Source organism: Manihot esculenta, chromosome 11 (assembly GCF_001659605.2).
Source record: "Manihot esculenta cultivar AM560-2 chromosome 11, M.esculenta_v8, whole genome shotgun sequence".
Classification (NCBI taxonomy): Eukaryota; Viridiplantae; Streptophyta; class Magnoliopsida; order Malpighiales; family Euphorbiaceae; genus Manihot; species Manihot esculenta.
Window position 1 is genome coordinate 30,839,541 of NC_035171.2, and position 19,482 is coordinate 30,859,022.

The following is a 19,482-nucleotide window of genomic DNA, read 5'->3' on the forward strand; positions in this document are numbered from 1 at the left end:
AAAAATAAGAATTGTGATAATGCTTAGACGGCTGTGTTTTGCATGTGGCAACGGGCAAGGGTTTGGAGGCGCGTGTGTTGATGACTAATGACTAATAATTTGCGAGGGCTATCGCAATCATCATCCTCTTCTCCTGCACAAGACAGCCGAGTGGGTGAAGGTGGAATTATCCTCCACATCCACTACCACCTATTATCAATTGCAACCCTTTTTTATATTTCCACCGACACCATGCTTTTTTATCCCAATTTATATTAGATTATAATTAACCAAATACGAATTTTAGATTATTTGGATTTTCCAAAACTTTAATATAGTATTACTATATAAATTATTTTATTTTTTTAATTATTATTTATTTAAAGCACTCGATATCCAAAATTTATTAATTTATTAATTTAAATTGAGTTAATAATAAAAAAACGCTTGTACTTTAATTTTATAATTATTTTTTTAATTAAATTTTAAAATTATTTCAATTATATCCATTGTTATTTATGTTATTAAAAATTAATAAAATTATCATATCACTCATTAATATTATATCAATAAATTTTAAAATAAAATTAATAATAAAAAAAATTTAGGATAAAATTACAATAAAATTAAAAATATTGAATTCTTTGATAATTATTTATTTTATTAATTTTTTAAAATTTATTTTAAATATTAATATAATTTTTAAAAAAATTGAAGTATTAGTATTATATTTTAAGGTTAAAAGAATAATTTTTAAAAAGTATTTTAAAAAATTATTTTATTATTTTTAATATTTACAAATTGAATCATATTAATTATTATTTTAAAATTATTTTTAATAATTAATGTATATAATAATATTATTTTTTAATGATAATATTAAAAGTAATATTAAATAAAAAATAAATTTTAAAAAAATCGATTCATAATAATTTTAATTAAAATAAAATCAAGATAAATTATTATTATTATAAAATTATTGATAAAAATTTTAAAAAATAAATAATAATAATAGTAATTTTTAAATATATTTAATAGTGAAAAGGAGTAACTTGATAATTTTGTAAGTTTTTAAAGGTAGAATGCATTTAGTTAAATATTAAAAAAATAGAGTTTAATTAATAAAAAAGTAAAAATATAGAGTAGAAGTGTAATAAAAATAAAGTATATAATTTTTTATCAATTAATTCTATCATAGTGTTAATATGGTAATTCTGTTATTTTTTTAATAATATAAGTAACGGTAAATATAATTAAAATAAATTAAAAAATTAGATTTTAATTAATAAAAAATATAAAATGTAATTAATAAAATTAAAAATACAGATTTTTTTACTATTAATTCATTTAAATTTACATTGAAATTTAAAAAATAAAATATTTTTACTTAAATTTTAAAATTATTTATATTCAGATATTAAGTTTAAACACCACATCCTTATAAGTTAAACTTTAGCATGTAAAATATTTTATGTAAAAAAAAATTTCATGAAATTATTTATTAATAAAAATAATTTATTTTTTATTATTTAATTTTAAATAAAATATATTAATAAATTTATATATAAAATCATTAATAAAATTCTCAGAAAATAATTTTTTAAAAGAAAATTAATTTTATTTTCACTAAAAATAAATTAAAATTTCTTTTAATTAAAAAATATCTTCATTAACTAAAATTTTTGAGCATTTTAAATATAAAAAATATGAGCGAATTGTTAAATAATATTATTTACACTTTTTTTTAAAAATAATAATAATTCAAATGAGTATCCTTGACTTCTCATAAAAAAATAATTTTTATTTTTACATAATCTAAAATATAATTAATTAATTGATATAATTAAACAATAAATTTTATTTAATATTTTTCTTAACATTTTCTTATTCACATTGTTATATTAAAATAAAATTAAATAACTCATATTAATAATTTATTTTGAAGTTCATAAATTATATTAAATGGATATATATTTAAAACGTAGTAAATAAAATATAAGAGAAAATAGCTTATAATTTTTAATAAATAAGAAAGAAAAATAAAGACATATTCCATCCATTTAAAAAAGATAAGGCCATAATTATTTTTACATATATTAAGAAAATATTATTCGTATTGTTAAATTAACAAATTTTATATTTATATTTTAAATTTAAAATAGTGAACAATAAAATCAAATTTTTAATATTTTCCTCTATTTTAATTATTAGTTTAAATTAATTTTGATAAAAAAATTTTAATTTATATACCAATAGATTATTTCTTAAAAAATTTATTAGGTAAAAAAAATTAAATATTCATATTAATTCATATTTATATTTTTTTTAAAATAGAGATTTAAAAATTGAGAGAGTAAAATGTGAGACTTTCATGTTTATTTTGGTGCACTTGCCACTAAGTTAAATTTTGTGAGTGCAATTTATATTTATATTTAAAATTTTAAATTATGCATAATAAATTTAAATTTAAATTTATTATAATTATAATTAAAATAATTAAATTAAAATTAAAAATATTAATAATTTTAGTTATAAATTAAATTTAAAAATATTAATAATAAATTTTAATAGTCTTTAAAATTTTATTTAATTAATAAAATAAATTTTTAAAATAAATATTTTTATTTAAACACTTTTTTATTTTTATATTAATAAAAATTTAAAATAAAAAAATTATATGCTAAAATATATAATATTTTATTTTATTTAATATTATTAATATAAATTACAATTTTTTATATATAAAAAATATAGATATAATTTATAATGTTATATATAAATATTCAGTAAAATATAATCACAGATTTAGTCCAGTAATGAAGCACATTTAAATATATTTAAGAGATCTCAGATTCTACCTTCTCGATCTCTAGTCTCTTAATTAAAAAAATATATATTCAGTAAAATATTTTAATATATAATATTTATATATAATATTTTAATTAATAAAAATTTATATATAATAAATATAAAATAAATTTATTTTTAATTTAAATTTAAATTAAAAGAATATATATTTTATTAATATAAAACTTTTTGGCATCAGGTTACCTACCATATTATTTTTTCGAAGGTGAAGACATGTGATTTACTGAATATTTCAATTTTAATTAGTTTTAAAAATTAATAATTTAATAATCACAATCGCCATTTAATAATTTTTGTCTTGATCCTTAGACGTGGCATAAAATAATTTGTAGGAGCACCAACATCATCGTGTCTCCAGCTGCACCGGTTCTTTTCCTTGTCTCGGCTTCATTATCTCCACACACCTACACTTCATTACTGTGATTTACTATAAAGCGTGACCATCAGCCATTGAAGTGAAGAAGTGTACTGAAAACAAGTCCTGAAAAGGAAGAAGCAGAACCAGAGCTTTAATGGCGCATTAGCGTTGCACTTCTCCTCTTCGATTCCCTTTACAGTTTTACAGAAGCATCTAACAAAGCAAAGCAAAAGGGAAAATAAGAAAAGAAACTTGTTTTGAGGAAGCAAACAAAAACTTTTCTTAAAGGAATTAATCCATAGTTTCAAGAAAATTAAGAAAGGAAAAAGATTAAAAACGAATACCCAATACAGTTTTGAGGAAGGAGAGAATAAGGAATAGTAGAAGAATGCAAGAAATCATGAGAAGGAGAGAGATCCTTGCAGTGTTAGTATTGTTCTTTGGTGTTTTTGCAACGACATCGTTTTCTAGCAATGTCACGTATGATCACAGGGCCTTGCTGATTAATGGCAAACGACGTGTTTTGATCTCCGGCTCCATTCATTATCCTCGCAGCACCCCTGAGGTAATTCATTTTTTTTTCTCTCCCTCTCACTGAAGTTTTTTTTTTTCTTTTTTTTTTGCTTACATACGTGTCTGTTGGTGTAGATGTGGCCAGACCTTATACAAAAATCCAAAGATGGAGGTCTGGATGTTATAGAGACTTACGTATTCTGGAATGAACACGAACCAGTTCGAAACCAGGTGCTCTAGTGCTGTTTTTTCTTTGCCCTCCGTTAATTTTAAAATGCCATGTTTGGTTCCAGAGAAAGCATGAGAAAGTTATTACTTTCTGGGTTTTGATTGTTGCATGTAATGCAAATAGTTTTGATCAGCTCAACTTCTTGGTTCAGTTGGGTTGAGTTAGATTTTTTACTCTTTTTAATTTTTCAGCAGTTAATTAAAAATAAAATGGAAAAACCAGGAAGCAACCCTTTCCCTGGCAACGAAACAGAGGAACCTCTGTAATTGATTAGTTTTGTAATTAATTAATCAATTCTTAAACTTTTTTTTCTTTTTTTTTTCTGGTGATAATAATATTTGCAGTTTAATTTTGGAGGAAGATTCGACCTGGTGAAATTTGTGAAGTTAGTCGCTGAAGCTGGGCTATATGTTCATCTTCGAATTGGTCCATATGTTTGTGCAGAATGGAATTATGGGTACAAATTTTTATGCTATTTACTCGAATAATTAACTGAAAAATCATCACTTGCTTCTCTTTTCAATCTTGATAACTTATTGAAATTGATTCATAAATTTGATATCATTGATTTGTTTTTCCTTTGGGGTTAAACAGCGGCTTTCCTCTTTGGCTCCATTTTATACCTGGAATCAAGTTTCGAACAGATAACGAGCCATTCAAGGTTATTACTGTTATTTGATTGATTTTTATAATTGTTTCACAGTATTAATTGTTTACTTATTATATGGGGTGTCACTCTCTTTCAGGCTGAAATGCAGCGATTCACGGCCAAGATTGTGGATATGATGAAGCAGGAGAAGCTTTATGCATCTCAGGGAGGACCCATCATTTTATCACAGGTTGATTTTTTACAAGTATTTCATGAGTTGTAGTGTTCTGATAGTATCTAAATTATTCATATTCCATTTGTGGGTTCTCTTTCATCATTAGACAATCAATACTTAATGATCATTGTTTTGGCTTTTTGGTCATTGTGGAGTTGTTATGTGTGCTAGAAGCAAAAGCTTTTTTTTGTTTCTCTTTTTTTATCTACTCTTTTTTTTTCATTGCTTTGTTATTTTAATCCTTGAAATTTCAGATTGAAAACGAGTATGGTAACATTGATTCAGCATATGGTCCTGCTGCTAAGACTTACATCAAATGGGCAGCAAACATGGCTGTATCTCTTGATACTGGTGTGCCCTGGGTCATGTGCCAACAAGCAGATGCTCCTGATCCTGTTGTGAGTTACTTTTAATACCTTTTTTCCCTAGCAAATCTTTATTACACAATCAACTCAGAATTCCATCTACTTCATACTAATTATTGCATCCCCCTGCCCCCACTTAATATGATATTTTTCTGTTTGATTTCTTGGATAAAATTTGCAGATAAACACCTGCAATGGATTCTACTGTGACCAGTTTACCCCGAATTCTAAGAACAAACCCAAAATGTGGACTGAGAATTGGAGTGGGTGGTCAGTACTCAACCTTAAAAGACGTAACAATCTTGATAATTCGTATTGTATAAGATGGCACTCACATTTGTTGATTCTTGTTACATTCCTCCACTGTTATATGAATGTCTTTTCACTCATGTTCTTCCTATAATTGCAAATGCTAGGTTTCTATCCTTTGGTGGTGCTGTTCCCTACAGACCTGTTGAAGACCTTGCATTTGCTGTGGCACGCTTTTTCCAGCTAGGTGGAACTTTCCAAAACTATTATATGGTATGTAGATTCTTGTCCTAAATCTGAAGAATTTGAACCAACATATTAATTTAAATTTGGTTGCTGGTGTGCAGTACCATGGTGGGACTAACTTTGACAGGACTAGTGGGCCCCTTATTTCTACAAGTTACGATTATGATGCTCCTCTTGATGAATATGGTATGTCTTTTCAATTGCTCTATGCAACCAAATTAATATTTGCAGCCAATTTGATAGTTCTAATGGCCTAGATATGGATGCTTTTACTTTGTTATGGAAAAAAAATTGTGAAAGTGATATTCTAACCTGTACTTGCTTAGTTTTACAATTTAAGCTTGTATTACAAGTTCCACCTTTCAGAAGACTGGACTCATTTCACATGTATTGCAGGACTCATTAGACAACCTAAGTGGGGCCACCTGAAGGAGGTGCACAAGGCCATAAAACTTTGTGAAGAAGCTTTGATAGCCACTGAACCAACAACTACTTCCCTAGGTTCAAACTTGGAGGTACTCCCCATTTTTTGAAGTATTGTTCACTTCACTTCTTGTTGAGAACATCACTTTTTGTGTGGACAAATAGGCTCTTTAACAAAATTCTCACAGCCTCAAAATTTTGCAATGACATTAAAAAAGAATACTTAGTTTTTATTCTGTAAATTGCCCCATGTTTGGGGAGTCTCATGGTAGTTATTCCAGCCTTGTATAAGTGTTGAAGAAGGATTTGCAATCATATTCAAAAAGAAAGCCATTGAAACACCTTAAATGATTGTTGAAGAAGAAACCATGTTCTTGTTTTTCTCGCTCTGAAATTTAACTCAGGACACAATGTACTTTTTCATCCCTGGAACGTTAGGCCCTTTCTTTTCAAGATCATGCTAATGATTGGACAGAGCTCAACTTTTATTTACTACCTTGTGAATATAGTAATTATGTGTTCTTGTTTATACGGGACACTTATTAGAAAGCTTTTAAGAAGGTATATAGAAGGAAAAGGGAACAAATGAGATTGTTGAGAACTCATTAAATGATCAGAATTGCTAATTTATAATTCTCTTTCCAGGCAACTGTCTATAAAACAGGATCAGGATCCTGTGCTGCTTTTCTTGCCAATGTTGCTATGACCGACAAAACAGTAACTTTCAATGGAAACTCATATAATTTGCCTGGCTGGTCCGTGAGCATCTTACCAGACTGCAAGAATGTGGTTCTCAATACTGCAAAGGTTTATCTCATTAGCTTGTGCCAAATATGCTTTGCTTGCATGTGCTAGTCCTTGAGGTGTATGTGCACATGGATATACTGTTGAATATTTTAGTCTAAAGAGTGGGTCCACGATTTCCATTCCTTAGATTCACATCGGTAGCTAAACCATGTGTCCTATATCTCAACGCTAGTTCTCTTTCAGAAAATATTTCACCATTATAGGTTAATTGTGTACATTTTTCTGTGTTTCAAACGAATGTTAATGAGCATAATTTAAGATAATTCTTTTGTTATTTTAGATATCAGGAAAATCCTTATAGTGCGATATTATATTCAAAGAGAAAAGTTATGCCCTGAATTTTTATTTATTCACAGGATAGACTCTTTAGTTCATATACTAGGAGCATAATTAGTGGTCGTTAACTTTCATATGACAGGTTAACTCTATGACTATTATTCCAAGCTTCACCCATCAATTTCAGGCGAGTGATGTTGCTTCGTCCAACGCACTCAACTCTGTCTGGAGTTGGATAAATGAACCAGTGGGTATCTCAACGAAAGATGCATTTGTGAAATCTGGACTATTGGAGCAGATAAACACTACAGCTGATAAAAGTGACTACTTATGGTACTCATTAAGGTGTGCAAGTCTATTGTTTTAATGCTCTTTCCTTGACCATGTTTTGCTTCTGTAATTGTATTGATGAGCTCCAGATGATTTCAACATCTATCCTTCTATTTATTTGTGGCAGCATTAACATAAAAGGCAATGAACCCTTCCTTGAAGATGGATCTCAGACTGTTCTTCATGTGGAGTCTCTTGGCCATGCCCTTCATGTTTTTATTAATGGGAAACTCGCAGGTCAAACAAATGAATTCTTTTTTCCCTGTTTTGATTTATCTAATTACTCATAGATAAGCAAGCTGACAGTGTATGAATGTCGTAATTATGTGTTCCTGGCTATACATGCACATACCTTTTTTTTTTTCCATGTGTGTGTGAGAGTGACTAATGATAAGTTTCGTAGATTTTCCCTTTACATGGCTATTTTAGGTAAGCAAACTCAGAAAACACATTAAGTACACCTAGGACTTCAGCAGAAAAATGATGCTTACGCTTCTTTGGGTGCTTCAATTATAAAACTTTTTCTCCTGTTTAGCCATACTTTTTATCGTTTGCTAGACCTGGTCATAGAAAAACAATAACAACTAAGCCTTAATCCCAAACTAAAGACTTGGTCTTACCGTATTTCTTCCCTAATTTCTTCCTTGGAATAAACGCCTCGCGCTTCCTCACGTTCCTAGAATCGATCTGGCTGATGAAAAAGACACGAAGGACATCTCCTATACTTACTACTGTATTCCTAAATTGTTTTTTATCCTTTGTGATATTCTATTATCAGACTGTTAAATTTAGAATTATAAAAGAGAAGAAAATAACACTAGAAGATTTGTACGTGGTTCGACTATGTAACAAGACAAAAAATAATTGAACAATTTATGTGTATTTTCTCTATTAAAGTAAGTTTGTTTATATATAGATTAAAAGGCCTTGTTAAGACAACTCCTAAGAATCTTCTATCAATCAATTAGTCCATAATCATGTAATGTCCTTTAATTATGTACAGGTTATGTTCACACTCTAACACTCTCCCTTAAATTGGAGCATAGATGCTTATCATATCCAACTTGTTAGAAAGATATTCTATTTGAGGCCTATAGATCACTCAGTTGCTTTCCTGTCTTCATATAATTGGTGGAAATTAAATTTTCTTGAATTTTCTCTCGGATGGAATAGCAATCAACTTCAATATGCTTAGTCCGTTTGTGGTATACTGGATTGTAAGCAAAGTTAATAGCAGCCTGATTATCACACTAAGTTTTGCGGGTGACGCAACATCCATACCGACTTTTTTTAATAGATGATTTATCCACAAAATCCACTTGCTATGGCCTTGTATTTTGACTCGACACTGGATCTAGACACCACATTTTGCTTCTTACTTTTCCAAGGCTCCGGGTTTTCTCTAACAAACACACAGTAGTCTGTAGTCGACCTTCTATTACTTTTGGATCCTGCTTAATTAGTATCAGAAAAACACTCAAGTGCAGTATGCCCATGATCACCGTAGAGTATAAGTATGTCCATGATCATTGTAGAGTATATCGAGTCCAGGAGTTCCTTTTAGATAACATGGAATTTGTTCTAGAGCAGCCCAATGTTTCACCGTAGGTGCAGATATGAATTGGCTTACAACACTTACTGCAAAAGCAATCTCTTGCCGAGTCATCACTGTAAGGTGGTTCAGCTTTTCAACCAACCTCCTGTATCTCTCTGGATCATCATAAGGGTCTCTCTCATTCTTTGTGAGACATGTATTAGGAATCATTGGTTTGCTACAGAGTTTAGCTCTCATCTTCGCAGTTTCTACTAGTAAGGCAAGATATACTTTATTTGAGATAGGAAAATTCTCTTTTTACTCCTCAAGTCTTCGATTCCGAAGAAATATTTAAGTCGATTCAAGTCTTTAGTATGAAAACTCGCATACAAGTAGTTTTTGAGAGAAAAGATCCATGCATTATCATTTTTTGTAATGGCAATGTCATTAACATACACAACAAGGAGAATAATACCAGTATCTGAATTTCTATAAAAGACTGAGTGGTCACACTTAATTTTTTTTTAGCCCAAATTCTTGAACAATTTCACTGAACTTGCCAAACCATGCACGGGGACTCTATTTCAAACTATACAAAAATTTCTTCAAACGGCAGATTTTCCTATACTCCTCTTGAGCAACAAATACTAGTGGTTGCTCCATATAAACCTCTTCTTGGAGGTCACAATGTAAAAATGCATTCTTAATATCTAACCGGCGTAAAGGTCAATGCTGAGAAGCAGTTAGGGAGATGAACAAAATGGACCTTAAGCCTCATTTTGGAACCATCTGGATTGATTTAGATGGCAAAAACTCATTTACAGCCCACAACTTTCTTGCCAGAGAGTAAATCAACTAGTTTCCAAGTATGATTTTCATGTAGAGCCTTGATCTCCTCAAACATTGCATCATGCCATCCAGAATAGGCCAGGGCCTCTTTAACTGTCTTAGATAAAGAAATGAAATCTAAAAAGACAATTAAGGAGGTAGAAAAAGGAGTGAAGTTATCATAAGAAAGAAAGTTAGTAACAGAATAGGTAGACTTACACTGTCGTTTGCCTTTACAAAGACTAATGGGGAGGTCAAGGTCACTTGATGATGGATTCGTGGCGAAGAAAATTTTGGTGTAGGACATGTATCATCAGGTACTGGTCTTCGAGAGTAAACTTGAACAACTGGCGGTTTAACAGGAGGTTGAGTATTAGGAGGAATGTTACCATTAAATTATGCAACAGAAGGCACACTCGAGGAGTTCCCACTGTCGGATATGATTCTATAGATGAGCCTCTCATCGTCCTCCTCCTGACCAGTAGAGGTTTGTGCGATAGGATAAAAAGAAATTTGCTTGGAAAATGCTACATCTGTTGAGATCAGATATTTGTTGAGGTCTGAATAGCAACATCGATACCCTTTCTAAAGGCGAGAATATCCCAAAAAAAACACACTTCAAAACTTTAGGATCAAGTTTAGTCACATGAGATCTGACATTCCCAGCATAGAAAATACCGTCAAAATTTTGTGGTTTCAAAGGAAATAATAGCTTTTTAGGAAAGAGGACATCATAGGGATTATTACTGTTTAGTACTATGGAGGGCATGCGATTAATGAGGAAGCATGTAGTAGAGACAGCATCGGTTTAAAATTGCTTAAAGAACTTGTATTTAAAACAACAGAGCTCGAGTAGTCTCAAGGAGATGATTCTTCCTTTTAGTTATTCCATTTTGAGCGGGTGTATCAACACATGACGATTGGTGAAGAATATCATGTTGAGTCATATAAGCCTGGAAGATTCTGACTTATATTGTTTAGTATTATCACTTTGCAAAATTTACACAGAAATATTAAATTGAGTCTTGATTTCAGCACAAAAGGTACGGAAATGAGAAAACACTTTCGAATGATACTTCATAAAATAAATCCAAGTCATTTTAGAGGAATCATCCACAAAAGTGATAAAATATATGAATCCAGTCTTAGATCCAACCGGACATGGTCTCCAAACATGTGAATGAACTAATTCAAAAGTAGAATCAGCTCGTTTATTGACTCTAGGACTTAAAGAGCTTCAATGATGTTTTACAAAATGATATAACTCACATTCTAGTGAAGATACATCATGAAATTGAAGGCATAGCTTTTTCAAAACAAGTAAAGAAGGATGTTCCAACTGGCAATGTGCTTCGAACGGAGACACGATACTCGAGCAGGCAACAGACCGAGGCACCCATACATTCAAAATGTAGACCCCAGATACATGTCTTTTACTAATAATCTGCTTCGTCATAAGATCCTGAATGAGACAATGATCAGGGAAAAAAGAAACACAATAATTTAGGTTTTTGGTAAGTTTACGCACAGAGGTTAAATTAAAGGCGAGATTAGGTAAACTTAGCACAGATGATAGGGGAATAGAAGAAGTAGGTTTGACAGTCCCAAAACCCTCAAATATTATAGGTTGACCCATTAGCTATTGTAACAGGAGAAGGTGCTTTATGAGATCGAAAGCTAGCAAAAATATGGGGATTACCTATCATGTGATCCATAGCACCAGAATCAATGACCCATTTATACGAAGACGGAATAAGACAAGTTTTCAATCTATGTTTTGTAATTTTAATAGGCGTTGAAAAAATTTCAGTAACATGGGTCTTACTCAGAAGCCATTTCAACCAAAACTCTATACTTCTATATCTTCAAACAAATTAAAGAAAGACAATAGAATCTAACCTAGTGAACAGTAGGCTGCCACTGAAGAATACTTCTCAATTAATGTCGGATTGCTGGAGTTCCACCGGAGATGTGCCAGAAATGGTCGGGCGATCGTCGTGGAAGAAACCGGAGGATAAACGGATGCTACACGCGCTCCCATGTGCTGTTGCCTGAAACTAAGGCCGAAATTTGGATCGGCATGTGAGCACCACTCACGGCAGCTCCGGTCACCGTTTTCTAAGGAACAACCGGAAACGATGTTGTGCCTCTCCCTGTGCTGGCACCGGCAGTGAGACCAAATGGACACTCAAACTTGGTGACTCAATAACCAATTTCTCAACCTGAGAAACCCAAAGAATAGACATCCAAGATTAGTTCAAAGGCTTTGATACCATGTAACAAAATAAGGAATAATTGAGCAATTATTTGTATTTTCTCTATTGAGGTAAGTGTGTTTATATACAGATTATAAAGTATTGTTAAGGCAACTCCTAAGAATTCTCTATCAATCAATTAGTATCAATTAGCCTATGATTATGTAATCTCCTTTAATTATATACATATTATGTTCACATTCTAACAAATTACAAAATTCTACGTCCACGGACACAAAACCTCGAAGGGGCTGCATCTTTATTGAATTGGATTGTATCCTCGTAATATAAAAGCTTTCCTATTTATAATGGAGGATCCAAGACATATACGATATGATACTATAAATAAGGGATTCTCCAATTATAATAGGAATATATCAAATAATTTATATTTTAAGAATATATATTATTTTATCTATTTAGAAATATAAATCTTTTGGGAATACAAATCCTATACTAAATTGGAATAACTTTCCATAACACTCTCCCTTAAGCTTACAGCCAGCAACTCATGAGCATTTTCAAAAATACTCGCACAAAGACACTCACATAAAGTACCAAAATATAAAACAATCCTTAAAATTGCACTTCTCTCCAAAGGCAATACTAGTAAGAAAACATCAACATAAAGTTCCACTCCAAAGGCAATATCAGCAATATTGCCAAGGAAACATCAATACAAAATAATTCTTAGGATTGAACAAACCACACCAGTTGAACACATATGTAGCCGTGAACAATGCCCATAAACAGTACCAATGAATAGTGTCCATGTACAGTGTGCGTGAACGATACCGATGAGCAGTACCTAAACACAAACCCTAAAAAAATTAAAAGTTTTGATACTGTTAAATTTAGAATAATAAAAGAGAAAAAAAATAACATAAGGAGATTTAAGTGGTTCGACTACAAGAGCATACATCCACAAATACAAAACCTCAAAGGGGTTGCATCTTTATTAAGATGGATTATATCCTCATAATACAAAAGCTTTCCTACTTATAGTAGAGAATCCAAAACATATATGGTATAAAACTATGAATTAAAGGATCATGTTTTCATAAGCTATTTCATGTTATGTTATCTTACGCACGTTTTAGTCTGTATTTTTATTTGATTCTATTAGAATTGCTCCAAACTTTTCCAGGTTCTTTTTAGTGTGCCTCTTTCATTTATTTTAGCCTCTAAAAACAATAAAATTTAAGTAAAAACATTAAATAATAGAATAAAATTAAGAATTCTAAAATTAAACATAAAAACCTAATAAAACTAAGGAAAATCAATGAAAATAAACGGATTTAGTTCCAAAAAATGTATGAATAATTGTGCATTATATTGCCACATCAAATACAAGTCCTATACCAAATAGGAATAACACTCCCCCTTAATTGTAGCATTTAATCTCATCAATTCTAATAGACTAATCAAGGTTAATCATGTTTGTGAGATAAATTGCATCAGAAGCTCTCAAAAGCTGCAGCACTAGGTGCATGGTGTTAACTCAATGTAGTAGCTCTAGGCTTTCAGCACAGTCTTTAGTTATTTACAGTTTACATACCTAAACGAATTATCAGGAACACAAAGAATTAGTTCTGACCCAAAGGAAAGTTCTATCCAATTTTATCATCTGTACATTTCAAATTTGCTAGGAGTTCCTGAAATCTAATTATAATTTAGGTTTGAGGAGTTGAAATGATACTGAACTTCACATACTAAAAAGTTGGGACATGTACAGGGAGTGGAACAGGCAAGAGTAGCGGCAGTCCTAAGGTTGCAGTTGATATTCCCATTACAGTTGTACCTGGGAAGAACTCTATTGATCTCCTAAGTTTGACTGTTGGACTTTATGTAAGCAATTTAAGAGAAAGATAGTTATTCTGCGCTTTTCTATCTGCTGCAGTAGCTTCCTTTTGACTGAAAGATATCTGTTGGATGAACAAAATTCCAATATTACAACATCATTAGGTATGGACATTATTTGATGGAAATTTTAACATTTTTGTATCAGAATTATGGAGCTTTTTTTGATCTAGTGGGTGCTGGAATAACTGGTCCAGTACAGCTGAAAGGGAAAAATGGCACTACTGTTGATCTCTCTTCACAGCAATGGACATATCAGGTAAGTCTTTTTTTCCCATGTTTTCTTTGTACACCAGACCTAGTACAAGAAAATGGTAACTACTGCAATCTTTGCAATCCCAAATATATGACCGGTTGAAGGGAAGAAACTTCCAATTTAAATAAGTGGAGAACACCACCCTCAAAAGGGTGAAATGCAGCAACCTTTTCTTTCTTTATTTAGATGAAATGTTAAATATGAGGTATATTGCAAACGCAGATCGGGCTTAAAGGTGAAGAATTAGGTCTTTCCACCGGAAGTTCTTCACAATGGATTTCACGGCCTAACTTGCCTACTAAACAGCCCTTGATATGGTACAAGGTAACATTTAAATCTTTAGCATTTATACAAATTCAATTTTAAAAAAGCAGCACTTATTCAAAATTCATTTGTTCAATGCTATTGACATTTTGGTCAAATTTCTGATAATTGCATTGCAAAATGAGATTTTAAAAAAGATCAAAGGTTTTGATATCAGACTCAACATTTAACTACACTTTTCTTTGGAGTTCTAGAGGAGCCATTTGCAAGATTATTCTAGGTCAGCAATGCAGCCTAGAATGGTATTAGAAAAAAAGTGAACATTAATGTTCTGTTCCTTTTCAATGATACCACTAAGTCAACTTAACCAAGACAAAATGTTGTGTGGTTTTGTGCTACCTATTAATATCATTGTGAAACAGTCATTGGCATAAACTGTCTGATATAGATATTTCTATAAAAAATTCTGAATTTTGTGTAGGAAGAAAGGACCAATATATCCCATATACTTGAGATAATCATAAAACAGCTTGAGAATTTCATTTGTAAAACTAAACCATAAAATTTTTCAGAATTTGTTTTATTTTATACAACAGAATGTGAGTGAATTCCTACGAGATTTTTGAACTAAAAAATGCTTTCCAATGTCTTTTTGTAATTGAAACTTTATTCTTCAGGTTCTTTCACCCCACATCTTTCTATGTTATAGGAGCTTGAATTTTTTTTCTATATTTCATGGGGGTATTCTTGTTTTAATTGATAGGGTATCAATTTTTTAGAAACTAACAAGTCATTGTACTTGTGATCCAGACCAGTTTCAATGCCCCTGCTGGCAATGATCCCATTGCAATTGATTTCACGGGAATGGGGAAGGGTGAGGCATGGGTGAATGGACAAAGCATTGGACGTTATTGGCCGATCATTGCGTCTCCAAATAGCGGTTGCACCGACTCTTGCAATTACAGAGGAGCCTACAATGCGAACAAATGCTTGAAAAACTGTGCAAAGCCTTCTCAGACTTTGTAAGTTCTGAAGAGTTTAATGAAGAAAGGCTTGAGAAACTTTCTCAGAAATATTGGTTCTCATATCAACAAATTTTGCAGGTACCATGTACCCCGTTCGTGGGTGAAATCAACCGGCAACACCCTTGTATTGTTTGAGGAAGTAGGTGGGGATCCAACACAGATAGGTTTTGCTACAAAACAGGTTGAAAGTTTGTGCTCTCACATATCGGAGTCCCACCCATTACCTGTAGACATGTGGAACACAGATTCAGAAGCAAGAAAAAAATCTGGACCTGTACTGTCCCTGGAATGCCCACATCCTAATCAGGTCATTTCTTCAATCAAGTTTGCAAGCTTTGGAACCCCACATGGAACTTGTGGGAGCTTCAGCCATGGCCAATGCAGCAGCAGCAGTGCTCTTTCCATTGTGCAGAAGGTATGATGATCCCTCACTCTTTCAATAAAGTTTCATGTATCTGTTTAGAACTTGAACCAGTTTAAACCAACAGAGTCTAATTGTTTTACAGGCTTGTGTTGGATCAAAGAGTTGCAGCCTTGGTGTATCAGTCAACACGTTTGGGGATCCTTGCATGGGAGTTAAAAAGAGTTTAGCAGTAGAAGTTTCCTGTACATGAGATTCTGCTCAAAGCATTCACTTTTCTTGGGACACAACCAAAGCCTTGTTCCCAAGTGTTTATCATATTAAATAAGCATACTTTCTGATTATCAAAGTTAAATATGAAAGGAAAGAAGAATGAGGTTTCACCTTTAAAAGTGCTCTAATAAATTTTTCAACAGCAGTTATTCTGTTTTGGGAGAAATTTTTTTGTTTACCTTCTCTTTTCTGTAAAGGAAATACTGGAAGGAAACAAGATTTAAGAGTTTTCCCTGACTTTATTCAAGCAACTTGAATTGGCTACTTCCAATAGAGGGTTGTGAATCTATCTAAATTACTTACAGTAATAGCAAATGTATCATTATTCTAAATTGTGATAAGGCTCTTTTGAATCTCTATAAATATCTGCAGTACTTGAGACTTGCTTGATGTTGCTTATGGAAAGGTAACTTTTTTTTTTTGGTCAAAAACGGTATTAAGCAGGAGTCTTCTAATTTAACTAATCTGAATTCACAAAGTGAGTAACTAATTTAACTAATGAATTTTTTTATAATATAAGGATTAAATAGTAATTTTTCTTTATATTTATCTTAGGCTTAGTATCAATTAACAAAATATGGATATTCCATCATAATGAGCTAGGATGGGACAAAAAGTCTAGATTGACTCGGCTTTTGATCAGATGTAGACTTTAACTGCATAATGACTTTACCTGCATCATAATTTCTAAGCTTCTTTCTGCTTTTAGAAGCCTTTTAGATTAGGAGTCTGCTATCAGGAGCTGTTCAGAGGAGGAATAAACAAATATTCAAACTTTCTTTATTTATAATTTCAATCCAAATACAAAGATTACAGCGACACAAAACCACATACACATTAATATCGTATTTGCTAATCTTTACTTCTATTATCTGTTATCAGTATTCAGAAATCCCCTGAGTTGTTTCAGAGCTATACTCCCTTTGAAATCTGCAAACGCTGCAAAGATTTGAAAACAGTGATGGAGTTTTGTACTTGTCCTCTCCACCCATCATTGGCATAGCAACTCCAACCTTAACAGGACTAACATAATCTGGCCTGTATGTCTTCCCCAAGATTCCTTCAACAACATCTGTCAGGTTGAAAAACTTGAACTGTGTCTCCAGGTGAGCAAATGCATCCTCTGCTGGCAACTGGTAATTGTGAATCCTGTTCTCTTCTTTCCCGATTGGTCTCACCTTTATATTCAGCTCTACCAAATCTGAGACTGCAACTCTTATAGTGTTAATATCATCAGTTCTTTCAACTAAAACCTCTCTTTCTTCTCCATTAGTCCTCCATTCCGAGTCCCCATCGGCCGGGATATCAACTGTGTTACCATCCCATTTTACCAGAAGAGCATCAACATTGTCATCCCAGAGTGAGACTCTCTTTGCTGCAATGACTAGTGTGTGAGTATCAAACATGATAGAGAGGGCTTGCACCCATGTGAAGTCTCGAGTCCTCCCTTGCGGCCGAGTTCCAATGAAGTGTGCATTGATTTGTAGGCTTTCATCAGAGACAATGGCAAAGTTTCCTCCCTTTTCTCCATGGAAGTAGAACATCACACCATCACCACCGACGAACCGAGGATCATAACACAGAGAGCCATACCCATTACATCTAGGCCTTCTCCCTGCCAAAGAACACAAGTTTCAGGACTTAAAACTTAAAAGAATTCACTTAATACCAGAAGTAAATTAAGGAGCCTTACATTTGCAGGTGGCTTCACATCTGCTGCTGCAGTCCATGAAGCATCCCTTCTGCTTCTTGTTTTTCACAGGCTTCCTTACTTTGCATTGATCTGGACACACCAAGATCTTGTTAAAGCATTTCCCTCTGGCCTGGCACAAAGCTTGTTCATGGCCTGAAGATAATGGAGGCCTCATCACATAATGAGTTATAGCAGGATCAAGAGGGTCCTTCTTGCCATTTGCACCTTCAACAATGGAGGCTTCCCAGGAGACGAATACGAGAAAGAAAGCCAGAAGAACACATGATTTTGTTTTCTCCATGGCTGAGCTGAGTATCTGTTGCTGTTTGCTAGCTATAGCAATGGAAGAATGGAGAAGAGATGGAGAGGTTAAGGTGTGGTGGTGGATTTATATAGGGAGATTTAAGCTTCAGCTGGCCAACTAGGCCTTGGATTAAGGCTTAATAATGGTGAATTTGGCTTCTGTTCCCATTACCCATTAGCTAACAAGTAATTATAATTTATCTTAGCCAACAGTTGAGAAACAGCTCTTCTGCTGAGAATTCTTTGACCAACTGAGAGCTGACTTTGTTTTAAATTGTTATTCTAATTGAGCTCAGAGTTTACTTGAATATGCTAATTAGATATAATTATTAAAAGGGTAATTTATAATAATAATAATAATAATAATAATAATAATAGAAATTCTTCATTATTATACATTTTTTTATAATGTTTTTTTTTTTCCTCATCTTAAGAGAAATCCAAGAAAAAGATAAAAATAAAAAAGTTGTTCCTTACGGCTGCATTCATGGGCAAAAATGGTGAGAAACCCATCGATTTCCATCCTCTGTGTAGTTGAATACTTGAATTGCCTTGATAATAATATTAATAATTAAAAAAATAAAAAGCAAAGGACGGCTATAAAAATCACCAAATTGAAGTTTAATTTTTTTAACAAATTAAACTACATCCCACTTGGCATTGCCTTTTCATGAATCAAATACACCACCTTTTTTTTAACTACAATACAAGGCAGGGACTTTATTTACACTTTTTCTTTTTCTTTTTCTCATAAAAAATTAATTTTTATTTTAATTTAAACTCATAACTGCGATGATAATAAAGAAAATTAATAAAATTTTTGGATGTTTAGGTCATGTAATTTTCTTTTTTACAAATCAAATCAAAATACATATACTTTCAAAATATTTTTTTAACACTTTACATTTTTTAATTATACATTGATGCTACATAACGATGTTTCAAAATAAGTTATAAGTTGTCACCTTAACATAATAAAAGTTTGATAAATTAACACACGATCGTAGAAATCTCGTCCACATAAAAGAAGATCATAATATTGTGACATTTGATATATCACAATACTCGCTCTTTTCTAAACTCATCAAGTTTTTATAGAAAATTAACATTAATGGATATAATTCAGTAAATTCACGTTACAACTATAATTGTGTAATTCTCTATTCACTAATTAATATCAATAAGATTTTCAGTAGATGTGATAAGGAATTTTATAGTATAAAAGTTAATGATCACAGAAATAAATGTACACTTTTTATACACTAATTCTAAACTTTAAGCATTTCATTATATTCACACCTTTCTATTAGTTTACTGAAATGAACATTGAAATGATTGTCAAGTGCCAACCACCTTATATATT

At 31.8% G+C, this 19,482-nt stretch overlaps 2 protein-coding genes across 2 annotated transcripts; one reads left to right on the top strand and one right to left on the bottom strand.

The window, feature by feature from the left end:
• Positions 1–3,276: 3,276 nt before the first annotated feature.
• On the top strand, positions 3,277–16,506 carry LOC110626470 (beta-galactosidase 8). The gene is made up of 19 exons (XM_021772388.2): positions 3,277–3,770; positions 3,854–3,949; positions 4,292–4,404; positions 4,542–4,608; positions 4,694–4,786; positions 5,026–5,169; positions 5,318–5,406; positions 5,553–5,658; positions 5,733–5,817; positions 6,028–6,146; positions 6,700–6,861; positions 7,280–7,482; positions 7,595–7,704; positions 13,820–13,932; positions 14,093–14,203; positions 14,423–14,524; positions 15,275–15,486; positions 15,568–15,904; positions 15,996–16,506. The coding sequence occupies exons 1-19, from the start codon at positions 3,594–3,596 to the stop codon at positions 16,101–16,103; spliced, it is 2,547 nt and encodes an 848-aa protein (XP_021628080.1). The 5' UTR covers positions 3,277–3,593; the 3' UTR covers positions 16,104–16,506.
• A 375-nt stretch (positions 16,507–16,881) lies between these two features.
• Positions 16,882–18,237, bottom strand: LOC110626476. Its single transcript, XM_021772395.2, has 2 exons — positions 17,817–18,237; positions 16,882–17,738 (listed from the first exon to the last, which is right to left on the bottom strand). The coding sequence occupies exons 1-2, from the start codon at positions 18,115–18,117 to the stop codon at positions 17,002–17,004; spliced, it is 1,038 nt and encodes a 345-aa protein (XP_021628087.1). The 5' UTR covers positions 18,118–18,237; the 3' UTR covers positions 16,882–17,001.
• Between the last annotated feature and the right edge of the window lie 1,245 nt (positions 18,238–19,482).